We start from the raw sequence: 20,270 nt of genomic DNA, 5'->3' as shown, positions 1-20,270 counted from the left end.
ACAATGCCTCTGCTTGTCTGGGCAACCATGCTCTCTGGAACCCTAGGAGAAAGCCTGCTATGTCTTCACTGCAATCTCCCGGGAGCCTTCCCTAAACCCTGTCCTCCTGAGTAGCAGTGAAGTGTCAGTCCCTTTGGAGTGCCTACAGCCCACTCTGTGCATACCCTCAGTCTCAGCATTTACAGTCAGTCTCTGTCTCCCTCTCTCTGCAGTTCTGGGCACTGAATCCAGATGGGGTCTCCTTAAATTGCTCAGTTGCCCAGCTTGGGTTCTGGGCTTGCAATCCTCCTGCCTCAGCCTCCCAGACTGCTATGATTACAGGAATGCAGCACCACCTCTGGCAGGCTTGCTTTTTTTTTTTTTTTTTTTGTACCAGGAATCAAACTCAGGACCTTATGCTTGCCAGGCAGGCACTATGCTGCTGAGTTATGTTTTGGCCCAGGCCTCTGTCCTCTAATGTGTTTGTAGAAAGAATTTTTATCCAATAAATACCTAGTTAGCTGGTTATGGTGGCACAGGCTGGTAATCCCAGCACTCTGGAAGTAGAGGTGAGGCAGGAGGATGTCAAATTCAAGCTCAATGTCAGCAATTTAATGACTTAATGAGACAACATCAAAAATTAAAAAGGGTTAAGGATGGATGTAGTTCAGTTTGAAGGCCCTGAGTTCAAACCTCTGTCCTGGGTGTGTGTGTGTCTGGGGAAGGCTAGGAATGTAGCTTTAAAAACATCCAGCCCAATAAATAGACCAATAAATTGTTTCTTCAAAGAGTTAGATTGAGTTACACTGTCAGTAGCAAAGCTAGGGTATCGATCAAATTATTTATTGAATGCTTACTGTCGGGTTTTTGCCAGAAGCATGACACTTTAGCTTTTAAAATATGTCATCATTTGGAGTAGCATAGTTATGATGAAAATATTCTATGGCTGCACTGTCCAGTGTGGCAGCCATGAGCCACATGTGGCTCCTGAGCACTTGAAATGTGACTACTGTGACTGAAATTTCGTTTCCTTTCATTTTTGTTAGTTTAAATGTAAAGACCCTTAGGTAGCCAGTGGTCATTATAAACCCACTCTAGAGGGAAACTGGAATCATTCCGTATGATGTCATTGCCATATTCTAGATCTTTTCTTCCTTTTAAATACTAGTGGTGTAAGCTCACAGCAGTAAGGTGTGACCAGCTCCCCAGTGCTGTCATTACTGTGACCAGTCAGCACCACCTAATTAGAGGACCATTTTTTAAAATAGGTGCTTATGTCTAGAGTAACACCCTGCAGCAAGAGCGCAGCCCTTGCAATGTCTCAGTCGCGAGACCAGAGGTGACGTGGGGGAATATTACTCACAGTGCTTTTTATTGAGGTGTAGACTTAAGGCACTCGAAACGAGGCCAAAAGTGTAACACTTTCAGAGAGGCATGTGCAAGACTTGTTCTGCGTAAACTGCCAAGCGTGTTTTGATAGGAAGTGAAGCAACCTTTCAGAGCTAGCTGATGTGCGCATCTGGATTTGGTCACGGGGAGGCTACCAGACCTCTCTCTTACCTTTACCTTCTCCTTGTGACATTTCTAGACTCCTGAAATAAAGATACTTAATTTACTTGCACAAGCCTTTGCACATAAGGTCCTTGGAACCGAATGAATATGCTGAGACAAATTAGGCAAATCCTGCCAGATAAGCCTTTGTGACCTACTGGGTCTGTCACAAGCTGATGACGATAAAGCGATTTCATTCGGTATCTCTATTGGAGTGTTGCCAAAGAGGTAACCTGTCAGGTACACTGTCCTGAGAAGTCCTGTTTTAATATTTACTATGAACATCTTATACGTTCGGAATTTGGGTAAGCAGCTGCTCGCCTGAGGAATCTGGGGTAACACTGCTGTGTGTGTGTTGGTTGCCTCCGCAGGCCTCTAGCCAGGGAAACTGTGGGGGGTCTTCTCAGTTCTGAACTTTGAAAGAGGAACGCTGCGCTGCTAGCGCGAGGCCTTGCAGTCCTCCCGGCCAAGCGCTCCTGCGGGATGTCCGTGCGACCTCGGGCGAAACTCGAGCTCTCCAAACTTGCAGCGCTTTCCCCGGGGCGCGCTCGGAGCCGGACCTGCAGGCTCTGGGGCTAGCTGCGGAGCGAACCATCGGCCAGCTCGGAGGGGGGGAGGTGCGGGCGCGGGTGCTGCAGGACGCCCGTGCCTCGGGGCCCTCCTTTCGATGCTCCATTCTCACCCTCCCCGCCCTCAGCCGGGAACTCTGCACGTGACGCGACCCGCCCCGGGGGCCTCGGTGCTGCGGCGCCGGCGAGCACCCCCTCCGGCCGGCGCGGTGGTGGTAGCGGCCGGTTTGAGAGTTTCCCGGGCCTGGCTGCGCGGCGAGCGCACTGGCTGCGCGTTGCGGCTGGGGGCGGGCCGACGCCGCCCCTGTGGCTGAAGAAGGCACAAAGGAGTGGCTCCGGACGGTGGGCGCTCCGGCGACTGGGGCTGCGGGTTCGACGGCTGAGCGGCGGCTTCGAAGACGAGCGGAGGAGGACCGGGCCCCGGAGCTGCGGCCCCCGCGCAGAGATGCCGGTGCGCGGAGAGCGCGGGTTCCCGCCGCGGCGGGAGCTGTCAGCCTGGTACCGCGTAAGTGTCTCCTGCGCCGCGGCGGGTGCGCCCCGAAGTTTGTTCCCTTCTCTCGCTCGGTGAAAAGCTAGGATTCTCCCACCTGAGGGTGGGACGCCGGGAAAGGGAGACTTCCCGGGATGGAGATGGTGGCTTCTGGCCTCTGGGGCTCCTGAATTCTTTACTGTGAAGTCACTTGGGGTTGAGATTAAGTCTCAAGGAGGTAAAGACTGTCTTGAACTGTTTGTGGGTTTCTGTGCTTGTGCTGGTGTTTTGTTAGGACTGTTATCGCCTTCTGTATGCTTCTGTGTTCTGTTTTAAGCCGCACTCAATGCAAAGTTAACAACACTGACAAATGTATTGAGGATCAAATAACTGTGACAATTTATTGGGAGCCAAAATCCTTATTTTCCTTTTTAAATTAGCTACCTCTGCTGTACGGAGTTCCAATCTTCAGTAGGTAATGGAAGTAGGGTTTTGGAAGAAGCCACAGAAAGAGGGATGCCAGCTTTGCACTCTGGTATTATCTTACCTGTCACTAGTTCCTTTAATTTTATGTCTTCATTGGTCGTGTCTCTGTTTTTACACAGTAGTTTATTTTAAGTTATAAATAATCAAGAGGTTTCAGCAACAGGCTTTTAGCATTCTTGAAATGTGGATGGATTCGGGAGTGAATACTCCAGGGCTTAGTAATGGAATACACCCTCCCACCTCTATTTTAGCTTCAGTTCTCAGGCAGAGCTACTTCCCTGACAGCTGTTTGGTCTGAGTAATAGTGCTTGTGGTTTCCCTGAAGTTCCCAGCAAAGAGTCATCGCCTCCTAGATAGACACTACCCTGTGCTGCGTGTACTGGCTTCCTCAGCCCTGGAATCCCAGCAGGGAGGGAAAAGAGGCCCCTTTCTTCGGCTGTCTAGGTGGTCTGCTGGGTGTGCGCCAATCCCTTTGGAAACCGGGTCTGCCTTTGACATGGTTATTTCTGAGACAGGAGGTAACGTCCACCAGGCACACCTGGGAAGAGATAACTTTTAAGTGAGAAATTAGTACGGAATTAGTAGTAATTGCATTGGTAGCAGAGTGTCTTTTAATATCCTATCCAAGACAATGCCATTAGCTTATTCACTGAATTTTTAGGAATAACTCCAGTGTGGGAGACGGAAAGATGGGAGGAGGCACAAGCCCTTACCACACAGGCCTGTTGGGGAAAACGTGCAAGTAATTGAGTCCTGTGCAGCCAGGTGTAGTGGCCACACCTGTAGTCCCAGCGCTCCAGGAGGCTGAGGCTGAGGCTGGAGATGACAATGTTGAGCCTATCCTGGACAATTTATCAACTTAATGAGACTGCCTGAAAAATAAGGACTGGGAATCCACTGTAGTTCAGTGTGAAGGCCCCGGGTTCAATCCTTAGTAAATGCCCTCCCCACAAATAGTCAAACAAGTGCTATTTAGGAATATGGACAAGGGGCTCTAGGGTGATGGGAGAAGGGGAGCGGTGCTTTTTTTCCCAAAGGCAACAGTGGCTTCTGAGAGATGCTCCTCAAGGCTTCTTGAGAGCTACTGCCAAAGACTGTTGAATGGGGAATTTTTCCCCCCTGAAATGCTGCTGCAATTCCCATTCTCTCTCATCCAACCCTTTCTCTCTCTTTTTCTCTTTTAATGGTGCCAAGCATTTTACCTGGCCCAGGTCCTCTAGCATGCATGCTTTCAAGAGCGCGTCTCAGCCCACAGCTGGAGCTTTTTTAGTACTTAGCGAGCATCAATGTTACCAGACCCTGTAGGGACACAGAAAGTTGAGTCTGGTGGACCTCAACATTTTCAAATGTACATTGAGTTCTTTCAGCTTTGGGATTCCTGGGGCTGAGGGAGGGTATGTGTAATACAGAGCATACTCTACAATTCAGAAATAAGACAAAGGGTAGGATTGTCCTCTCTGCAAGCACTTTGGGGCTTCCTGCTGGGAAGAAGGGACTTTTGAACAGATAGCTTCCAGTGTAGGGCCCTATGGAAAAATGAGGCTGGTAATGCATTCACCTCACTATGCTGAGTGAGGACAAGATTAAGTGACATGCAGGGCTGGCCTGGCATGGCGTAGGTGCTAAATAAACAGTATAGTATTCTATACTATACTGGAAGGATATTTACTGGATTGAATCCAGAGCCTTCACGGTGGGCCGTATCCTCAGCCCCTTTTTAAATTTTTAATTCTAAGGTTGTTGCCCATGTTGGGCTCCATCTTGCACTTTTCCTTCTCAGCCTCCTGAGAGGCTGGGATTGTAGGTGTGCCCTGCCAAGTGGCTTGCATGCACTTGAACATTAGTAACAGAACTTTGAGAGAGCAGCCCTAAGAACTTCCACTGATGGCTTGGCTTTTCCAAGCCATCCTTGAACCTGTTTCCCAGGAAAAATCCTGCCACCCACGTCACAGTAAATACTACTGTTTTTGAGATACACATAGAAATTCTGCATCACTCCCTGAGGAATTCCATTTGTGATGACTTTTGCTTACATTTATTGAACTTTAACTTTTGATCTAGTTCTTTGCACTTTGACAGGTCAGAGCTGACCATTTATCTTCAGGCTGAGTGTGAGAACTTTTTGGATAACTCCCAAGGCAAAAGAGACTGATGAAATCCCCACTGTTCACTTAAAAAAATTAATGTTTATTAGTATATGCTTGCAGTTCATAATGATTATATTTGTCATGGGGAGTTCATACAGGAACATGAGTTGAACAAGGTTTTTTCTCCTTAGAAGATTATCTTTTTAGGAGACACATTTTTGGAATTAGGTGGGGCTGCTTTGGGACTCCTTAGTCTTGGGTACAATAGCAGTTCTGTGTTTAAATGTTGTCATAATTTGGCTGGTGTGTAGCGAGAGCTGTGGATGTAGCATAGGGTCAGAACAAACAGGAAAGGAAAGGAAACTTTCAGCAAACTTCCACCGAGAAGATAAGCCATCTGGGAGTTTCTTACCTAATCCCTAAAATAAATCAACATTAAGCAGATTAGTTTATCTTGATTGGGAGTTGACGTCCAATAACACACATCCGTCGTTGATTAGACTTTAAAGTTATAATTTGTGTCATAGGAAAACATTTGAGGCACATACTCCCTATAAGCATCATTGCAATAGCTGTTCCTGGTTTTGGGTAGTGGTACCTAGGGAAGCAGTTAGGTTTAGGCTTGCACATTGCCTGCATTGTTGTGTGAAAGGCAGAGTCCTAAGCTGGAAATTGCCTGCTCTCATTTTTCCCACTTGACTGGGAGCTGCACTTAGAATTTTTGGCAGCTGACTGCTGGAGTGCTAGAAGGCCTGCATGAGCTTGGGCACTGGCTATCTAAAATAATGACTTGGTTTTTCTCAGTGCTGGGATCTAACCCGGTATCTCCTACACATGAGGCAAGCTACACCCCCAGCCTACAATTCCAGGAACCGAGTCTACTTTTTTTTTAAATTGGCTAGTGTCACCATCCGCCTGGCTATTGCACCTAACCTTTCATCAACATAGAAAACTGTGAGTGCTTAGAAAACAAGGACCATCATACCATCCAAATCCCCGACCATTTAATGTACTATTTTCCATGCTTTTTTGGGCTACCATTAGCGTTTCCCAAAGTGTGGTACACACAGACTTGTAGGTGCCACATAGAAGGACACACTTAGCTTTTCAGCTGTTATGTGTGAATACTATAGTGAAAAACAGCCCACCAACCCATTTGATGGCTAGATTGCTTGGAGAAAGTAAAAAACAAGTACTAAGTAAAACAATGAAGATTTTTGTTTGTTTCCATTGTTTCCTTTTCTGGTTCTTTTTCCTTCCTTTCATTTCTCCCTCTTTAGTCCCCTGTCCCATTTGAACATTTTCTTCCTATTTTGCAGTATTTATTATACATTTTGGTCCTTACTTACACTGTCAGTTTCTCATACCAGAGAAACAGTGTGGTGTTTACATGTGTGCACCTGATTTCTTTCAACTGAGTATGGTCTCAAGGTACATCTGCTTACGTGCGAGACCAGGTAAGAAGAACTGACGCCTGATTGGGCCCCTCTGTGAGCACAAAGGAGAAAGGCAGCACTTGGGGTGATGGCATGCTGCAGAGCCTAGAGAAAATGTACACAGCTGAGATTAAGTTGTTTACCTAAGCATGCATTCATGGATATTGGAAGGCAGGTGGACCTTTTGTTCCTTTCATTGTGCTTTGTTCCTTTAATTGTGCGTACCCATGTTTGAGTAATTAAAAGTGGGATGAGCCAGAGCTTGGAGCTCTTCTGCTTACTAGAGGCAAGAGCCCCCTGGCTGCCTGCATACTAAGCTGACTCACTCACTACCCTTCTTTCATCCTTTGACCCCTGGGTCAGGGAAACTAAGCAGGACTAGGTCCCTTCCAGTTGCACGTGGATGGGGAAAGCTGGGAGGAGTGGGCTTCTTTCCCATGGGTGGCGCCTGGGGCAGGGACCTGGGACAAGTGGGTGTGTCATGGGCCAGCCTGGTTGGTCTGCTACACATTTATACCTAGAAATGCCACAAGTATATCCTTCTTTATGCCAAAGTAGTACTCTGTATCTCATCTTCTTTATCCATCAGTTGATGCCATTTGTTCCAAGATTTAGCTATTGCAGACTGTGCTGCTATCAACATGGGAGTGCATATGTGGCTGTGGTATGGTACTTTTTAGTTCTTTTTGGGAAGATACCAAGAATGGGAATATGTAGGTTGAATGAAACCTTTAGCTTTAGATTGTTTTGTTTTTTTGTGCCGGAGATTGAACTCACGACCTTGCACTTGCCAGGCAGGTAAATCCACTGAGCTAAATCTCCAGCCGATAGCTTTGGTTTTTTGAGGAATCTCCACACTGATTTCCACAGTCTACACTCCCATCAACAGCGGAGAAAGTTCCTTTATCCACAGTCCCTCCAGCATTTGTTACTGATTTCTTGATAATAGCTGTTCTTTCTGGAGATGGTAAAACAGGGAAGTTTAAGAAAAAGTGTAAACTTGGGGGGGGGGGGACAAAATTTGTGATGGGACAAGACCAAAACCTTTGAGACTTGGGTGGTGCTGCTTAAGATGTGAGTGTGGCACATAGTTCTGAAACTGTGAGTACTCCTAAGAGCACTTTAGCCCTGCCCTCAGGAAGGGCGGAAGGCAGAGGAAGCGGAAGATGCTTGCGATCTTAAGCCTGTGTATTTCCCTGTATCCTCCGCTCTCTTGCTCACAGACACTTGTATTTGTGCCGCTCTGTGAATATCTGGCCTACTTTTATACACTGCTTTCCACAGGCCATTCCCAGATGTCAAATTCCCAAATGTTCTCATGTGACATTTTTGATATAATGCTGTGTGATAGGAGGAAATAATTTGGCTCTACAGAGGGTCATTACTGTTTCCCAGTGAACCTTGCTCATCCATGCCTGGAGTGTCGATTGCCAAACAGCTTCAGCTTAAATGCATTTAATGTTTAAATGTCTTTCCAGAATTGTGCCAGCACTAGCTGTAGTGGACTGTGCCTGTAATCCCAGCTGCTTTGAAGGCTGAGGCAAGAGGATTGCAAGCTTGAGACTAGCTTGAGCAATTCAGTTTCAGAAATAAGATATAAATGGGTATATCGCTCTGTTGCATAGTGTCCCTGGGTTCAGTCTTCAGTACAGGCTGTGGGGGAGGGAAGAACTTGTACCCTCTTGAGAGACTTTTATATTTTCTTTTTTTCAGTGTTGGAGTCTAGGGCCTTGAACATGATAGGCAAATGGTCTATCATTCAACTGTACCACCAGCCTGTTTCTTTCTTGATGAATTTATGTGATTTCTCTAACAAGTGTTATAGGAATTGGGAAATCTAGAGGTAGAGAACAGCACCACTTTGACCTAAAAAGACAAGCAATTGAGATGTCCATTGATCGGTAGGGGAGAAAAGCAAGAAAATACCGTTTTAATCGCCAACACCTCTAATTGGGTGTCTGTGCACACCATTTATGAGCAACCCTAAACCTTCATCTGGTAATTTGCACTTTAATCCTTGTAAATCAGTACAGGTATTTGTGTAGAGCTCCTGCCAGCTGGTTAAAGTTAAATCAGGTCTTCAAGGTTAAAAACACAAGGCTGCTTTGCCCAAGACTCGTACTACGTTGTGCTTTGCAGATAGTGGTAATAATCACTGTTTAACTTTCAGACTAACATCTTACCTAACCAGAGTATTCCTGTGTATGGTTTGCATTTATATACCCTTCCGTACTGTTTGAGGGCAGCAGTACGTGTGTTTTTTCCCTGTTTGGGAGTCCAGAGGGTTGTTCAATGTTTAGGGCTATAGCATGCTAAGCACTGTATGCTCTTACCACTGAACTACATGTTCAGACTTTGTGAGTAAGATATTTGTGGTCTCTAAAGGTGTCCTGACTGAAAAATTTCAAATCATGCCATTAATCATGACAAAGACCCTGTGACATGTCCTTGAATATACTTACCAAATTTTACTTATTGTGTATGTGATATAGACTTGAGTTAATTAGTACGGTAATTATTACTTCTATTATGAACAGCCCATTATATATGTTATGTTCACAGGAAACAAATAACGTCATCTTTGGAAATTTTAATTATAATATGTTTTATTTCATAGACTCCGTATGTAACTATGGGTCTAAATACGTGTTAGTGTCAAGTCAGAGGCACTTGGAGGGAATGTATAATCCATTATTGGAGAGAATTATTGGGACAGTTTTTGCTAGTAACAATTACCAGGCTCCAATGAATGGATGATAATTAAAATCCAGTTCTATATTTGCTTTTGTAGTACTCTGCCATAAAAAAGGGAATACTGGAGTTATTTGTAGGTAAATGGATGCACCTCGAGACCAGAGTTAAGTGAAATAAATCACATACACAAACTAAAATATTACATAATATTTCCTGTATGTAAATAAAGATCAAAATAAAAAATATTAGGCAGTAGGAAGGTCTTTTTCTTTTTTCTTTTTTTTTTTTTTTTTTTGTCTTTTTCGTTTTCGTTTTTATCGGTACCAGGGATCAAACTCAGGACTGCCTGCTTGCAAGGCAGGTCCTTGTGCCGCTGAGCTAAATCCCCAGCCCCCGAAGGTCTTTTTCAAATGGAAAGGGAACAAGAAAATAGTGGATGGGATGAAAAAAGTGAAGAACTGGGAGAAACAAATGGAGATAACGCTTTTGCAAATGAAAGGAGGACCAAGAGGTGGAAGGAGGAGAGAGCTAGCAGAGGGGTAGGCCAGTGGAAAAAAGAATCAAGGCAAGTTAGGTACCTGTACCAACTCCCCACAATAAATGCAGTCATTATGTACTGTAAACATGAACTAATAAAAATAAATCTTTGATAGAACTCTGAAAGCTTGGCAGATCTGTTGGATTTGGTCCCTTGAGTGGAAGTTAAACAAGAAAAACTGCTTTATAGTTACAGATAGGAATTATTGACCCCTTCTCAGAGCTTTAGCTTCTGGGACCTGAGTTTTTTCCGAGGAGGAAAGCATGCTCCAGATGTGGCTGCTAGTTTCTGTTTGCTGAGAGTCATTCATGATGCAAGTATTAAAGGAAGTAGGAGGCTCGGCTGCTCTTTGCCTTACAAGGAGAACAGAATTACCTGAGAACCTGCGTGGCTGGAGCTGCACCCTGGGGAAAGGGAGTCCCTAACCTGCACTTAGACCCCTGGCCTGCGAGAGCCCTTGTGAAACTGTCCCTAAATATAGCTGGCAAGACAATGAAATGATTAAAGGGGATTAATTAGCAAAATGAAACATTCCTGTGTTTGAAAAGAATGACTCACAGAGAAGGAACTTCTCGGTGAGCTCAGTTTCAGAAACCTGCTTCCTTCCTCGCCCTTCTTCAGCCAGGTGGAGCCAGCTGCTCTCTTGCCTGCGATTGGCTGGGGTGCACCTGCTGGTGTTTACTCAGGCCCTTATCTGTCTGCTGCATGCCATCATCACTTCCCTTCTGTCGTGATTCACTCCCTGCTCTGAGTCATGTTGGTCAGCTTCGAGACTGTCTGGGCACCGAACGTATCTACCACGTCCTCCCTGTGTGGATTTGACTTGAGTGACCTTGTAGCGTTAACTAAGATAAATCAGAGACCGACTGAAACTGTGAAAGACTGAATTCTTGACATTTTTATAAAGGGTGGAGAATATTTTGTGAGCAATAAACCTAACAAAAACAGTAGGATTGTATTCAGACCCTTTTTGGAGCAGCATTACTATACTACTCATTAGCTAGGCGACTGAGTTAAGTCTCTTACTTAAACTCTAGTTCTGTTTCCTACAGTCCAGGGGTGGCAAACCTTTGGCACATGTTCCGCAGCCAGCTGTTTGTTATTATTGAAAGCTCTAAAAGGTTCACCATCACTGTTGTAGTTTATAGTCTCTCAGGTTTTTTATGGTACTTAAGATTCTGAGCCATAAATGGTTAGTAAAGCCTGGAGAACAGTCTAGATACTGTATTTCCTGCTAGCTTTTAACATCTTAGAATGCTTTCTTCCTCCAACTATTTTATATTTGCTTCCTATTTTTCTTTTTAAAAAGCGATTGAATTGTCTTTTAAAGTTTTTTTTTTTTTTTTTTGCTTTTGTAAAGACAATCTTGGAACCCCAGAATAGCCAGTAGCTGGTTCGCTTATGGAGTTGTGGAAAGATCTGTTACTCAGTTTCAGCTTAAATAATGTACCAGTAGAGAGTGCATGCGGGATTCTCTTTCCTACTCCACAGCCCAAGCCAGGAACCACAACCACCTTGCCTGCCTGGCTTTTGTGTGTGTGTGTGTGTGTGTGTGTGTGTGTGTGTGTGTGTGAGAGAGAGAGAGAGAGAGGGGGCGGAATTGAGGATTGAACCCAGTGTCTTGCATGCTGCTACATTCCCCATCGTTTTTTGTTTTGAGGCAGGGTCTTGCTGAGTCACTGAGTTGCTCATACGGGGCTTAAATTTGCCATTATCTTGCCTCAGCCTTCCAGAGTGCTAGTATTACAGGCGTGTGGCAGCTCACCCAGCATTGCCCTGCTTACTGAGACCTGTTCTAGGGTTTCTTCTTCTGGATTAGTTCCCATCAAAGCTGCACACACCCCATTTCTTTTGCCCATGGACTTCTCCACAGGGACCACATGGAAGGCTCATGTAGCCTGAGCCCCGGAAGAGAGGCGGCCCTGGAGTTGAGAGCCTTTGCTCTCAGGGGCTGCCGCCCCGCCTACTGGTTACTGTCTCCAAACCACACTTAAGTCCTTGAGGTCATCAGGTTTCAGCCTAACTTCAGGCACATCAGAGTTTCCCAGCATGACTTCAGACATAGCACTTTGCCTTCCTTGGGCTGCTCTGTTTAGTGTCTGGGTGAGTTTTAAGAGGGGAGAGAGATTTGTGGCATCTTCGACATTCATTGAAGTTTTCCAGAAATGGAATTGAAAACATTCGTGCTATTCCTTCTGGTGTTTTTGTTACAGTCTGAAAACAGGCAAGTAGCAGCGCATTGGAAAGAAGAGGCTCCGAGTTCCTGTTGAGTTTTTTTGGTGGCCACCTTCCTAGCAGAGCCTAAATGGGGCTTTTATTTTTGCATATTCATTTTTCATGGTGTGGGGATCAAACCTAGGGCCTCATGCATGCTAAGCAAGTGTTGTTCCCCTGAGCTGTACCCCCAGCTGTAAATACAAACTTTGATCAAAGGACTAGAAGAAATATTTAGTCTGCTTATTCTGCTTGAACCATAGTTTGGTAACACTGGGGAGGGAAGGATCAGGAAGGAGCATAAAAGATAGACTCAGTTTTGAAGAGCTGAATTTTAAAACCCTGCCTGAAAGACTTGCAAACATTTCCCAGAAAAAGTGTTGTATAGGGTTTGCTCTTCAGAGCCTCCCTTATCCATAATGAAGCATTTTGTGTTGCCATTTTTGTTATTGATATAAAATCTACATGTAGACTTACTTAAATATATATTTGAATTTCAAATGGAGAGGCAGATGGATTTTTGTGTGCCCAAACTCTTTGTTGCTGTGGTAAAATACACATTAAATCTACCATCTTAACTATTTTACAGTGCACAGATCTCCAGCACAGTACCATGTTCACAGTGATAGGCAGACACCACCATTATCTAGACACACAGCTGGATGAGCTGTTGCATAAATGTGTTCACCTGTGTGAATACTTCCTAGATCAAAAAACTAAAACTCAGTTATTCTGGAAGGTTCTGTCTTGCCGCTTACCTATTACCCCCACCCTCATGGGAGCCTCTCTTTTTACTTTATATGATGGCATAGTTTTGTTTGACCTTGACAGGGCCCATATAAATTATCAGTTAATCTCTGGTTTCTGTCACTTAATATCTGTGATATTCATTGTCGTTATGTGAGAATCTGCAATTCTTTTTGTTATTGTGTAGTCTTCCACTTATATGCATTTATCATAGCTTATCTGTTCTTCTGTTGGTGAATATTAAGGTTGTTTTCAGATCTCTTGCTGTTATGAATAAAGCTGTTATGCAAATCTCCTACACATTGTTTTGTGAATGGACATATTCTTACTTCTTATGTGTAACTCCCACGGAGTAGAATTCCTGGGTTATAAGTTAGGAATATGTTTAACTTCTTTTGTGACTTTGAAGTCGGACAGACCTGTGTGGGGTGAATTCTGCTCTCCTACCCCTTGCTTCCTGGACTGAAGCAGTTCCATTTTTGCTCCTGTTTGGTTTTTCCATCATGTGCTGCACCTCGAACTTTGTGATTCAGGGTTTGGTTAGAAACGTATACCATGGCTGCTCCTGTATTTTAAGAAGAACGTGGCTCAGTATGTCATGGGAAGGCTGTGGTGGTGACACCCTGGGTCCATCTGGCTTCCAGAGAGCCCCTTTCTCTAAACCATTCCTCTCCACAGCCTGAGGTGTGTGAGGGAGCTTCAAGGTGATGCCTTGTGCCTTAAAAATCCAGCTTGCTACTGTCACATTCGGAAAAAGACAAGCAGAGGGCTCAACTTCCCAAATCCTTCCCAGTCGTGAGCACGTGCACTCCACCTTAGAATCTCCTGGGCCGAGGGGTCCTAGGACCTTCCGCATCTGCTAGAAACAGCAGCTCAGTGCCAGCACTCAGAAATGACCTGGACACTTCCAGGGGGGCAGGTGTTGCTGTGAGATGTGTAGTCGATGCCAGGGTTGCAAGTTTTTCTTTTCTTCCCATTCCTGGGAAACTCCAGGTGGCCATCCGCACCAGACTTATCCCTGGAGAGCATGCTCAGAATCTTCCTTGGCCTTTAGTCACCTGGCTTAGCGCAGGTGCCTCAGCTGCAAGACCTGCTGGCTGCCAAAGGGAGGACCTGGAGGATTCTCTTGTGCAGAGATTGTAGGTACTTTACCAGAGGAGTTAACTTGTAAAGTTTTCTTTTAGCGTCTAGGAATGTAGCTCAGCAGGCAGTGCTTGCCTAGCTTGCATGTGGCCAAGGTCCCATCTATAGTACCACAAAAGAAAAAAAGAAATCATAATTTTCAAGCCTACAAGTTAATGCGGCTGTTGAAGTTAACCTAATTCTAAGAATTGCTGCTTTGATATATTAACTTTGTGAAACCTAATAAATGCTTTCTTTTAGAAGTTATTCTAACCTGGTAGTTTTTTTAAAGTAAAAGATAACATTTAAATGTAGTTTATAATGTATTCATTTTTCTTCTTGTCTTTGTCTTTTGACTAATAAAATGGGGAGAGAGGAAATGTTTTCCTAGCTTGTGGCTCAAAATCTCATGCTAACAGAACACTCTAGTCTACCATAACATTTGGTGGTAGTGTCTGTCCTTTTTTTTAAAGCTTGTTTTATAAAATTTGAGCTATAATTGACTTAAAGATGCTTAAAAATCCTCTGCTCCCAGGAATGAAGCCATGGCCTTTGCCCTGAATTGCATTCCTGGCAAAACCCCTCCTAGTTTTTTGTTTTGGGGCATGATCTGTCCAAGTTGAGCTTGCCTCCAACTTCTCTCATTCCTGCTTCAGCCTCCCAGAGCTGTAGGACTATTAGGAATGTGCCACTACTCCCCACTAGAGATGTTCAAGAATCTTAAATCACATCTGGCAGTATCCTTTCTGTCACATGTGGCAAGAACTGAGCTTTTAACTTTTGGAGGGATCAAATTCATCACCTTGTGCTTGCCAAGCAGGGACTGTGCCACTGAGCTATATCCCTGGCCCAGTTTTTAACTTAGAGTATCAGCAAATCTCTTTCATTTTCCTTTTATTTCTAACCTATTTTACCTTTACTATTCTTTATTGCTCACCGTGGTTAGGTAAAAAGAGTGAACATTTTGTTTCCCTGGTCCATGTTTGTGGTGCATAATGATCACATTCATCAGAACTTTTTATTTCGGGCCTTCTTGTACAGGACTACTTCTGAAGGCTTTTTACAAAGAACTGTAACGTGATAGGAGCAGAGATTTCTAGTGCAAAGATAAGCATGACCAGTAACTGTTTTAGCCACTGGGTTAACAGAAGGAGATGGCTATTTGCAGGGTTTATTTAGATTTGAATGTGCAAGAAATATATTGACAGAATCCCATTTTATCGCTTTCTCTCCAGACTTTGAGTCGGCCAGGGCCAACAATGGACGTCCAAACAGTTTACAGTAGCTAATACAATGAACAAAGGGCTTCAGTGTTCAGAATGGAAAGCAGGGCCAGAGGAGGGCGTCTTCTGCCCAGTGACCTAATTTACTCTCTTTCAGCAGAAATGCTTGGTTTAAAGGGGATGTTATATATATATATTATATATATATATTTTTTTGTTTGTTTTGTTTTGTTTTTCATTGCTAGAAATTAACCTGGGACCTTGGACAAACTAGACAGGTCCTCTATCCATGAGCTCCATTCCCATCTGAGTGTGTGCATGTGTGTATGTGAGATACAAAGACACGCACATGTGTATATATATATATTTACACACACACACACACATACATATATATATATATATATATATATATATATGTATATATAAATTTTATTTTTACCCTGACCACCCAGAAGTCTATAAATATTTCAGTTTGTACTGTTACAGCTTGAGGAAGAGATCTATGGTATTGCTTTGGATATTTTTGTGCAGGACAGACTTTATTTTTTTTTTTTTTTTTTGTCTTTTTGAGACAGTCTGGCTATGCAGCGGGATGACCTTGAGCACACTTTGTAACCCAGGCTGGTCTTGAACTCACAAGGATCTTCCTGCTTCAATTTCCTGAGGGCTGGAATTATAGGCATGCACCACCAGTATCCTTTAATTTAAAAAAATTCAGACAAGTTCTGGTGTGAATTGATAATCCACAAAATTTAAGGATTTAAGAAAGGCAACTGAAATTGCATCTTATTCCCCTTTAGTTTTTTGAGTTTGCTTACCCTTGGGAATTGGTTAATCACCCACCTTTTAAAGATAAATCTCTTTGGGATTTTCCTGCTGAAGAATGTGGGGAAATAGAACTAGGTTGAAAATAAAATTAGACTGGGTGTGGCAATGCATGTGATAGTGCTTCTGTCTCCCCAGGAGCCTGAGGCAGGAGGTTTGCTGGAGTTCAGGAGTTCAAGGCCAGTCTGGGCAATATGGTGAGACCCTCATCTCAAAAAAGAATGGAATTAATAAAGAAGCCAGGTGTGGTGACACACCCTTACAGCACTTTGGGAGGCCGAGGCAAGAGAGTGACAGACTTGAGCCTGGCCTGGGCAAGTTTGCAACTTCTCAAGATCATCTTATTAAATAAAGAGGGGTAGGGTCGTACCTCCCGCTGAGGACCCTAAATTCAATCCCCATTACCATCTCCCTCCCCCCAAAAACCCAACAACAAACAAACAAAAATAATGCTCAATTTCAGAGTACTGTGTTTCTGATTTACATTGTTCAGAAAACATAAATTGCTCTTTACTATTAGCTCGGGAGAATATATGTAGTCCAATGTGTGCCCTGGGAGAACCTCTCCCCTATTAGTAGAGTGGCTGTCCTGGATTTTGTCACTGCCTGGGCTTTGTATAAGCTCGAAGTCACAATTGCATTGTTGTTGTGAACTGGATTTGTGTGTGTTGGGATGGTTAAGTACAAACATTGGCCTGGTGGGATTATATCCTAGCAACGACCAGTCCTAAAAACAGCAATTATGAAGCCCTTCAGATAATTCCTAGACTTACTCTTTCAGCAGTGAGACTGGGATGCCGTCACGTTGGTCTGTCTGCCAGTACTTTCTGTTCCAACTTAAATACATGGCTCTCTCAGTGTAATCAGCTGCACTGTCTTGCAGCTGGAGTGGCTCAGTAAGTGAGTGGGCAGAGCTTCACCGTCACGAGTGCTAGGAAACGGGGAACCCCACAGTCCTGTTAGTTAGCCTGGGTGCCTGTGTCTAAACTTTCCCAAGAGCAGGGCGATGTGTTTAGGGCAAGTTGAGACCCACAGCCCTGACTGAGCTCTGCTTTGCATTGAGGGGCCACACCAGGAGGCTTGATAGTGAAGTCTGGAGGGCAGGTCTAGTTTTCTGAGTCCCTAGTGAGGACAGTAGTTGCTAAGTAAACCAAGGAAGGTGGAGGAGAAGAAGGAAGGCAGTAACAAGCAGCAGTGTGTTTGTTTCCTTCCTTTTTTGTCCCTGCTGCTTTCTCCTCCTCTCTTCCTCTTCCTTTCCTTCTATTTTTTAAACTGACAAATCGTATACTTCTGAGTACGTGTGATATACAGAACTAGCATACATTGTCTCTCCCCACTCTCCCTGTGCTTCCTAGAGGAAGCCCTTTCTGGGCAGTATGGAGACCACTGGGATCTGTGGCTCTGTATGACCAAACCAGTGCACAAGGGAAGTTTCTAGAACAGCTCCAGAACCACATACCGGATTTTTCTTGGGCATCACAGGGTGAACAGGGGACGGTCTCTGTGCAGCTCAGTTCCCAAGTGTTCCCCAGCACTCTGTGCCTCATCGGTGCAACAGGACAAAACAAGGCGCTGTCTTCTTGCTCTGTGCTGTCAGACTAGTTGCTCTTGGTTAACTTTTCTCTAGTGGAGTTGGGGAAGGTGGCTGTGGGGCTGATGGAGTGTTAGGCATCAGTAAGGGTCTCACTCAATTTTTCCAGTCGGTTGGGAGTGTGTGTTAATTGTTTTATAGGTGAGGAAACAGAGGCTCAGAAGTGTTAAATAACTTACCGAGTGCCAACACAGCTTGTGCAGCAGAGAGGGGATGTAAGACCATTTGGCTAATTTGAAAACTGCAGGGTCTTGACTCAGAGCCTTCAGCAGTAGGGGGCTGTTGTGTTACTGTCCCCACTTTTGCCCGGTGGCCCCACAACCTCATTACTCACTCTGGTCCTTTAAGGGGGTGCTCACTGCCCTGTCACTTGTGGGACAGGGTGCTCGGTTTCTCCCCGTTGTGTGACCTGGTGAGAATTCGGAGTTTGGGGCAGGACGCTGCTGTGTGCGGCCCTCTTGTCTGGAGGAAGAGGGAAAAGGGTCTGGCCTGAGTGCCAGAGACCAGTTTGCATCTGGTTTCAGTCTAGGAAGCCACTTGGTACAAGGACCTTTGAAAATTACAAGTACCTTGGGGCTAAGCAGTGACCCGAAGTAAGAAACTGGAGAAAGTGTACCTTGAAGCACGTTTGGTTTTTAGACTGAGGAAAGGCCGTTAAACTGAAGTGTTCTCCATGATCAAACATTTCTGTTTGTGTTTTGGAGATGATTTCTTTGGATTCCAGCTCTAGGACGTGCACTATCTGTTGGGTTTCTAGGAGATTAGCTGTTTCATTGCCAAGCACTTCAGTATTTCCTGCCAGAGGAAACTTCACAGTAACAAGCACTGGACTGAGTTGACTGTCTTAAGGAAGCGTAGAGCAGGAGAGAAATGAGTGATGCTCTGGAGGCTCAGAAGATTTGGAAGGGCTTGGGGTAGATAATCATCTCGGTGACTGATACCCCAGCTCAGGTAGCTCTCCTCATTCCTGTACTGTACCAGGGCTACCATCCAACAGCAAATAGCATGAGAGTGGAGACTGTGCCTTTGTTTTTAATACACAGTAGGTACTTGAATGTTTAAAGACCGAATGCAGTCTGTTTTTAAAAATGTTATTTCTGTCACTTATCAGTTGCCTTTTTTAGAGTAGGGCTTATTAGTAATGGAGACATGCCTCATTAGTGTGATATTTTCCCATGTATAAAAATCACGTACGATTGTCACTGACACTCACAAAAATAGTTTGAGAGGGGTCTATTGCTAGGATGCCCAGAGAACCTCTGGGCCAGGCAGCTGGTTAGTGATAAGTCAGGGACTTGAACTACTTACCAAGCAGAGGCATGGCAAAGGTGTGATGTGCTGTGTTTTCTGCGCTTGGGCCCCCAGCACCTAAGAGGAAGTGCAAGCCTGTCCCCTTGGCAAATGCAGGCCTACTTGGATTTTCTTTCAATTGAGAGGTGGTAGTGGTGTGCCCTAAGTACTGTGTTATTTTGGCACATGTGCCTGCTGCTCAGAATACCTGGGAACCATTTCTGCAGTGTACCCCAACATCAGGCTCTTACCCTCTCCTCAGTAGTGAGGAGCAGCAAGCTTTGGTACCCCATGTAGAAAAGATAGCTCCTAACTGCTGCTTAAACCCCCAGCTGGCCCCCTGAGAAAACCATGACTGCTCACATGACTCAGCTCCCCAGACCCCTTTCTTCTGTTGAGCTCCCACCTCCTATGTCCAGTACCCTCTCCCGGCCAGCATCCTAGCTTATAGTTCTTCTCTGGTTTTCAGCAAAATGTGGATTGGACTCAGAAGTATAAAAACAAATCCATTTGAAACTTCGATCTACCTCTGACTGTCCTTAATCACAGCTGGAGACCAGAGTCTTTACTGAGACCCAGACTCCCCCAACCTCTGAGTCTCCTGGGGAACCACATCTGCCTCACTGTGTGCCCAGCTACCTGGTCCTGCCTTAACGGGCCACGTTCCTTACTTCCCCAGGGGCACTGAGAGGAAACCATTCCTGGTCTCCCAGGAGTCCAGTTCTTTCATTTTAGATCATTCTGTGTTTGCCCTTCTAGCCTGTCATGGTTTTAGCCATCTGCTGACTGGGTCCTTGTTTCCCTAGGAGACATCCCTACCCACCCACTCACATGCACTAACCTGTGAGCTGCCTGAAAACAGGGACCATGTACGTTGTAGATGCTCTGTAGTTGACTTGAGCTCACTTTTGCGTGAGTCTCTCCATCCGAGGTTGAAAATACTAAAGTCAAAAACATACAAGCTCTTTCCTACATTATCAACTGGATGCATGGCACATTGAAAAATACCAGTTGTTGGCCCTTTAGATCCGGCTGGCTGGCTAGAAGAGATGCGTACCACATATAGCTGGCCTGGGGAAAAGATGAAAAATCAAAGTTGGAAGTGAAATCTCGTCTGCCTATGCATTGCTTTCATATCATTTAAAATTGTTACCAAAGGTGGCCCATTTTGCATGACTAGCAGTTTACACATCAGTGACACCATGAGTTTGCAAGAGAGTTTGTTTTGAAGGTGCCAATTGTGGAGAAAGGGACAAGTCTCCCAAACTCACTTCCCCTGAAATAAGGTTACGGGTATTTATGGGTTAAAAGGCAGGGTGGTATAAGGCATAGGCAAATGGGCAAAGGTGATTGAAGGTGAAATAATCTGGCTTGTGCATATGTAAACAGATTTCATATCATAGGACATGTTAGTTGCATGGTGCCATTGGGAATGTTTTGGCTCTC

General features: G+C 44.7%; 1 protein-coding gene across 5 annotated transcripts in view; it reads left to right on the top strand.

Moving 5' to 3' along the window:
- Tjp2 (tight junction protein 2) overlaps positions 1-20,270 on the top strand; it is a 139,853-nt gene that overhangs the window by 54,771 nt on the left and 64,812 nt on the right. The window contains exon 1 of one of the 5 annotated variants that reach the window (XM_005004726.4): positions 2,408-2,604. The exons of the other annotated variants lie outside the window; for them this stretch is intronic. Coding sequence (XP_005004783.2) covers positions 2,545-2,604 — 60 coding nt within the window. The 5' untranslated portion in view covers positions 2,408-2,544. Of the gene's footprint in view, positions 1-2,407; positions 2,605-20,270 lie in introns of those variants that run through there. 5 annotated transcript variants of the gene reach the window in all.

Source organism: Cavia porcellus, unplaced genomic scaffold, assembly GCF_034190915.1.
Source record: "Cavia porcellus strain 051 isolate PalLab524CR breed Dunkin Hartley unplaced genomic scaffold, mCavPor4.1 scaffold_1, whole genome shotgun sequence".
NCBI classification, from domain to species: Eukaryota; Metazoa; Chordata; class Mammalia; order Rodentia; family Caviidae; genus Cavia; species Cavia porcellus.
The sequence above is the reverse complement of the archived record's forward strand: the minus strand, read 5'-3'. Positions and strand labels throughout refer to the sequence as shown.